Raw genomic sequence first — 7,016 nt, forward strand, 5'->3', positions numbered from 1 at the left:
GGCGATGAGAGAGAGAGAGAGAGAGAGAAGAGTGAAAGGAAGAGAGGGGCGATGAGAGAGAGAGAGAGAAAGGAAGAGAGGGGCGATGAGAGAGAGAGAGAGAAAGGAAGAGAGGGGCGATGAGAGAGAGAGAGAGAAAGGAAGAGAGGGGCGATGAGAGAGAGAGAGAGAAAGGAAGAGAGGGGCGATGAGAGAGAGAGAGAGAGAAGAGGAAGAGAGAGAGAGGAGGAGATGAGAGAGAGAGAGAGAAAGGAAGAGAGGGGCGATGAGAGAGAGAGAGAGAGAAAGAAGAGAGGGGCGATGAGAGAGAGAGAGAGAAAGGAAGAGAGGGGCGATGAGAGAGAGAGAGAGAAAGAGAAGAGAGAGAGAGGGAAGAGAGGGGCGATGAGAGAAAGAGAGAGAAAGGAAGAGAGGGGCGATGAGAGAGAGAGAGAGAAAGGAAGAGAGGGGCGATAAGAGAGAGAGTGAAAGGAAGAGAGGGGCGATGAGAGAGAGAATGAGAGAGAGATAGTGAAAGGAAGAGAGGGGCGATGAGAGAGAGAATGAGAGAGAGTGAAAGGAAGAGAGGGGCGATGAGAGAGAATGAGAGAGAGAGAGTGAAAGGAAGAGAGGGGCGATAAGAGAGAGAGAGTGAAAGGAAGAGGGGCAATGAGAGAGAGAATGAGAGAGAGAGGGGATGAGAGACAATGAGAGAGCGTGAAAGGAAGAGAGGGGCGATAAAAGAGAGAATGAGAGAGAGTGAAAGGAAGAGGGGCGATAAAAGAGAGAATGAGAGAGAGTGAAAGGAAGAGGGACGATAAAAGAGAGAATGAGAGAGAGTGAAAGGAAGAGGGGCGATAAAAGAGAGAATGAGAGAGAGTGAAAGGAAGAGGGGCGATAAGAGAGAATGAGAGAGAGTGAAAGGAAGAGAGGGGCGATAAGAGATGAGAGAGAGAGAGAAAGGAAGAGAGGGGCGATGAGAGAGAGAGTGAAAGGAAGAGAGGTGATAAGAGAGAAAGAGAGTGAAAGGAAGAGAGGGGCGATGAGAGAGAGAATGAGAGAGAGAGTGAAAGGAAGAGAGGGGCGATGAGAGAGAGAATGAGAGAGAGAGTGAAAGGAAGAGAGGGGCGATGAGAGAGAGAATGAGAGAGAGAGTGAAAGGAAGAGAGGTGATAAAAGAGAGAATGAGAGAGAGTGAAAGGAAGAGAGGGGCGATAAGAGAGAATGAGAGAGTGAAAGGAAGAGAGGTGATAAAAGAGAGAATGAGAGAGAGTGAAAGGAAGAGAGGGGCGATAAGAGAGAGAGAGTGAAAGGAAGAGAGGGGCGATGAGAGAGAGAATGCGAGAGATAGTGAAAGGAAGAGAGGGGCGATGAGAGAGAGAATGAGAGAGAGAGTGAAAGGAAGAGAGGGGCGATGAGAGAGAGAATGAGAGAGAGAGTGAAAGGAAGAGAGGGGCGATGAGAGAGAGAATGAGAGAGAGAGTGAAAGGAAGAGAGGGGCGATGAGAGAGAGAATGAGAGAGAGAGTGAAAGGAAGAGAGGGGCGATGAGAGAGAGAATGAGAGAGAGAGAAAGGAAGAGAGGTGATAAAAGAGAGAATGAGAGAGAGTGAAAGGAAGAGAGGGGCGATAAGAGAGAATGAGAGAGTGAAAGGAAGAGAGGTGATAAAAGAGAGAATGAGAGAGAGTGAAAGGAAGAGAGGGGCGATAAGAGAGAGAGAGTGAAAGGAAGAGAGAGGGCGATGAGAGAGAGAGAGAATGCGAGAGATAGTGAAAGGAAGAGAGGGGCGATGAGAGAGAGAATGAGAGAGAGAGTGAAAGGAAGAGAGGGGCGATGAGAGAGAGAATGAGAGAGAGAGTGAAAGGAAGAGAGGGGCGATGAGAGAGAGAATGAGAGAGAGAGTGAAAGGAAGAGAGGTGATAAAAGAGAGAATGAGAGAGAGTGAAAGGAAGAGAGGGGCGATAAGAGAGAATGAGAGAGTGAAAGGAAGAGAGGTGATAAAAGAGAGAATGAGAGAGAGTGAAAGGAAGAGGGGTTCAGACAAATGAGCGACAGAACAAGAGTAAGACAACGAGACAGAATCAGAGAACGAGACAAACCGAGAAGGAGGAAAATATGGCTAGGCAGGTAGGTGCTAAATCTGTACGTGTTCTAACATGGCTAGGAGGTGTTATACAGGGGAAAGTGAGAGGGAAAACAACGGAGTATAAACCCCTCAAACTAACAATATAGTCTAGCCTATAGTATACAGCAACGTTGATCGTGGAGGGAGAAAGCTTGAATCTATGCCTATTATTATTATTAACTCAGATAGCCGGCCCGTGATTGGTCTGTGTCAGCACGTGGTCCTGTGTGACGACAAATGTAGTTGTAAGAATGGATCACTATTTAATTCTATATCTCGATTTGTAGCAAATTTTAAAATAGTTCACCAAGGGGATCGAACAGGATCCTAAGAAACTCATTTTAGAGTCCAAAATGGACGTCAACATTTTTTGGGGAGAGCGTTTCTGGCGATCGCAATTTACATAGGCTTTCTAGGGCAGACCAGAGCTTTTGTCACTGGTAGGTTACGACGCAGTAGCCGACCAGCAGAGCTTGTGACTTCACACTTCAGACCGGACACTAGGGGCCTGGTCCATCTATCCATGTCCTTAGGACGTTGGGAAATCCCTTCAAAACTGGCCACTGGGGAGCAATAGTGAGTTCCATTACCATCAAGTAGCCTTGGGTTTTACATTGGCGTGGACTGGGGTGGACTGGCGTGGACTGGGGTGCCAGATGGGCTGGGCTGGTGTGGACTGGTGTGGACTGGTGTGCCAGATGGGGTGGACTGGGGTGGACTGTGGTGCCAGATGGGCTGGGCTGGACTGGTGTGGACTGGTGTGCCAGATGGGGTGGACTGGGGTGGACTGGCGTGGACTGGGGTGCCAGATGAGCTGGGCTGGTGTGGACTGGTGTGGACTGGTGTGCCAGATGGGGTGGACTGGGGTGCCAGATGGGCGTAATCCCATGATTCTGGATTGGCGTATTTTTTATTTTATGATAATCCCAAACCTTATTCAGAATGCGTGTCTAAACTTAACCCTTAACTTCAATTTGATGTTTGGAGAAAGGGAACGATATAGCAGCAGAAGCAACAAAAACATTCTGAAATTGAAATGTGATGTTTGGAGAATGCCTAATTCTGCAGTGAGACAGAGCTTTTTGATAACAGAGATGATTGCAGAGAGGACTGTAGAGTGAGATGGCTTGAGTCTACTCCAGCTCCAATGTGCATGCACACAAACAAACAGACGCAGAACTCAACCTGAGCTCAGCTGTCAATCAGAGCTTTGTTGCCTGCAGTGATAACAGGGCACAGCTCTGCTGGTTACCAAGCATTCTCACAAGGGTGTCAAAACACTGCAATGACACCCCATAATAATAACCCAGAACAATCCAGCTACAAAGGATGAAACCAGAGACTGATATACAGTCAGTTTAGAGTTTTGTCCTCTACATTTAAGTCATTTAGCAGACGCTCTTATCCAGAGCGACTTACAAATTGGTGCAGTCACCTTATGACATCCAGTGGGACAGTCACTTAACAATAGTGCATCTAAAACTTAGGGGGGGGTGAGAGGGATTACTTATCCTATCCTAGGTATTCCTTAAAGAGGTGGGGTTTCAGGTGTCTCCGGAAGGTGGTGATTGACTCCGCTGTCCTGGCGTCGTGAGGGAGTTTGTTCCACCATTGGGGGCCAGGGCAGCGAACAGTTTTGACTGGGCTGAGCGGGAGCTGTACTTCCTCAGTGGTAGGGAGGCGAGCAGGCCAGAGGTGGATGAACGCAGTGCCCTTGTTTGGGTGTAGGGCCTGATCAGAGCCTGGAGGTACTGAGGTGCCGTTCCCCTCACAGCTCCGTAGGCAAGCGCCATGGTCTTGTAGCGGATGCGAGCTTCAACTGGAAGCCAGTGGAGAGAACGGAGGAGCGGGGTGACGTGAGAGAACTTGGGAAGGTTGAACACCAGACGGGCTGCGGCGTTCTGGATGAGTTGAAGGGGTTTAATGGCACAGGCAGGGAGCCCAGCCAACAGCGAGTTGCAGTAATCCAGACGGGAGATGACAAGTGCCTGGATTAGGACCTGCGCCGCTTCCTGTGTGAGGCAGGGTCGTACTCTGCGGATGTTGTAGAGCATGAACCTACAGGAACGGGCCACCGCCTTGATGTTGGTTGAGAACGACAGGGTGTTGTCCAGGATCACGCCAAGGTTCTTGGCGCTCTGGGAGGAGGACACAATGGAGTTGTCAACCGTGATGGCGAGATCATGGAACGGGCAGTCCTTCCCCGGGAGGAAGAGCAGCTCCGTCTTGCCGAGGTTCAGCTTGAGGTGGTGACCCGTCATCCACACTGATATGTCTGCCAGATTGGGGAAAGCTTTAGGGAAGGTAAGCTGATCTTAGATCTGTGCCTACAGGTAACTTCTACTGGAGAGAGCCAAAACACATGGGACAGAGGAAAAGCCAAAGGAACATGATCCCAAATAAACATTATAACCAATAAGGAAGTTACTACAACTGAGAAAAAAATAGGAAGGGTTTGGGTAAATGTTTGGATATTGGTTAAGGGTTAGTCTAGTGGTTTAAATGGGATGTGGTTGTAGACTGGGACTGTCTATTACGAGGGCAATCCAATCTTACCCTATGAGGTCCGGACCACTCCTGGTTTTCTCATGTATAAATAAGTCCCCTATTAGAGGGGAAGAATGATAAAAGCAATGGAACTGGCTTCGAGGTAGAGATTTGAATTTGAGTGTTTAAGAGGTTTCACTCAGAGCAAGATGACTGGAGCCATCATCACAGAAGAACTAACTGCAGCCATAATGCACATGCAGCACTTCTCATGTGGGTTATTATCAATAGATACAGCCAGAGTGGAGTCAAAGGCTACATCTCAACAGTCTACAGTTGCTTCCTCTCCTCTTCTCCTTCAACGAGGTTGAGACTGACCAGTGAAGCCGTCAAACACACACACACACAGGGTTAATGTCACCCTCCAATCAACCCAATTGACACCATTTGATTGGTCTAATTAATTGATTTGACAATGGAGATGTAGCACCTATGCACCACCAATAGATTGAACCCTATCCACAAAACTATCCAGCTATAATGATAAGAACTAAGTTATATTTACATTGTCAGCATATGACTGTTGTATCAAAATCATACTAGGAATAAAACATTGCTACCGACATCTGATGATAACCTCGAGTCAAAATTAGCTCATTTAACCAAGGCACAGAAATCATCGACCGAAGTCTCGAATTGAGAAATGGGATAATGGAATAGAAATGGAAGAATGTGAGACTGGGAGCCTCCATATCCACGTACGAGTTAACGAGATAGTAATGTTATACATCTACTGAATCAGGATAGGCCCAGAAATAATGATTGCACATCGCTCAGCCAGCTAGCTAGCATGGACTAACGTTAGCCGATAAAATTGCTATGATCATCTTTTGCATTCACAGATTGTGCAGTCACTAACGTTACTCATTTAGAAAATAATCTCATCTGAACTGATTTATGCATCGTAAAGTAAACCACAATCAAGTGCATGCATCATATGCCTTAGGGCCATAGGGGAACCTTCCAGCTAGCCATCTAGCTAGCTGACCTAGCCACAGTCCAGAGAGCAAGAACGCATGCCACGCCACGGTATTGTTTACATAGCTAGCACGCTCGGATTGTGTCCTATTTTAACAGCACGGAAACGATTAGTACGTTACATGTTTTACTTAACAATCAACTCTAGCGTGGAGCTGTTTCCATGAAATCTATCTAGAATTACCTAGCAATCCGAGAGTGAGCTGTTTGATGTCCCATTCCATTGGCTATCTAATTAGCTGGCTAGCTAGCTTGATCGCTCGCGCACCTGTCGTTGTGATTTAGCTATTTTATAAAGGTATATAGCTTAGCTATGTATTCGATGTGTTTTCTTTGCATACGTCGAACGTAAGCACGATGGTTAGTTAGCTAATTTCGGCGTGCAGTCGGTTATAAAGCTAATCAAACGTGAGTTGGCATGTGTCTGTCGACTGTGGGGAGTGGGGCTGCTACCGGAGTCGCGAGTTCTCCTACCTGGATGACATGGTTAGTTACATTATAATGAGTGTGTAACAAATGCACGACATCTCTCACACCATTAAATCTGCATAACAGCCACTGTTGTTCCGAACCATTATAGCTTCTACAAATGAGCAACAACACCTGGGAGAATGTTTAGTTGAAAACCTCCCCCCACCCCACCAACGCGCCGATACCGTAAATACAGTGCTCAATCGGGAACAATGTCCCTCCATCTCGACTTGAAAGGAGCGGCTCTTTTGCTGTCCCAGGCGTGTTCGTTTTCGGGCTTACCAGATTTAAAGAACGCCGCTATATCGGCCGCGTCCTTTGACGTCTCCTCCGCTCCGTCGCCAGAGCTCATGATGGTGGCCCAACTAAATTCCCGATGCGCTGGGGTAATTCCTGCCAACGTTATCAATATAAAAAATCTGTTCGCTTTCGGAAAGCGTCGGCCAAGACACAGGGGCGGGCAGGATCGCTCCTAGATGCTACTGCCATCAGCAAACCTCCATCTTGGGTAATAGCTACAAATGCACAGCTGGGCGGCTGCCGGGTTCCTCCTCCGAGTCGAAAGGAGAGTCGTTGTGGAGGGGGGGCATGGGATTCGGGAAGGGATGGGTCTATGTTCGGTGAATCTCCGAGAGACTTCGGAAACGTGCAGACAGAGGACGGGCGATCGGGTTGACCCGTGACAACTGCAGTGTCTGTGAATCATTAATGGGTATGACAGCGATTTGTGCCTTTTTAAATCAGTGTGCACTGTGCAGATTGGCCTACAAGGTACACATTAATATTGCATATACACAGTGTTTTGGATATCATGTTAGGACACGAATTAATGCATGTGTTGATTATTGATCTGATTCTCTCAAATACAAATTTTAGGTTGCAGAATAAACTCATTCGGATTTGGTCAGTGTGTAGC

The 7,016-nt window shown here is 47.5% G+C and overlaps 1 protein-coding gene across 5 annotated transcripts in view; it reads right to left on the reverse strand.

Moving 5' to 3' along the window:
- Positions 1 to 6,762, reverse strand: part of LOC124043320 (triple functional domain protein-like) — a 130,421-nt gene extending 123,659 nt beyond the window's left edge. For 4 of the 5 annotated variants that reach the window (XM_046361815.1, XM_046361812.1, XM_046361811.1 and 1 more), the window contains exon 1: positions 6,383 to 6,761. In XM_046361815.1, the coding sequence (XP_046217771.1) occupies positions 6,383 to 6,452 (70 nt within the window). In that variant the 5' untranslated portion in view covers positions 6,453 to 6,761. Of the gene's footprint in view, positions 1 to 6,382 lie in introns of all 5 variants that reach the window. The other variant, XM_046361813.1, reaches the window with a different exon arrangement.
- Between the last annotated feature and the right edge of the window lie 254 nt (positions 6,763 to 7,016).

This window comes from Oncorhynchus gorbuscha, linkage group LG09 (genome assembly GCF_021184085.1).
Source record: "Oncorhynchus gorbuscha isolate QuinsamMale2020 ecotype Even-year linkage group LG09, OgorEven_v1.0, whole genome shotgun sequence".
NCBI classification, from domain to species: Eukaryota; Metazoa; Chordata; class Actinopteri; order Salmoniformes; family Salmonidae; genus Oncorhynchus; species Oncorhynchus gorbuscha.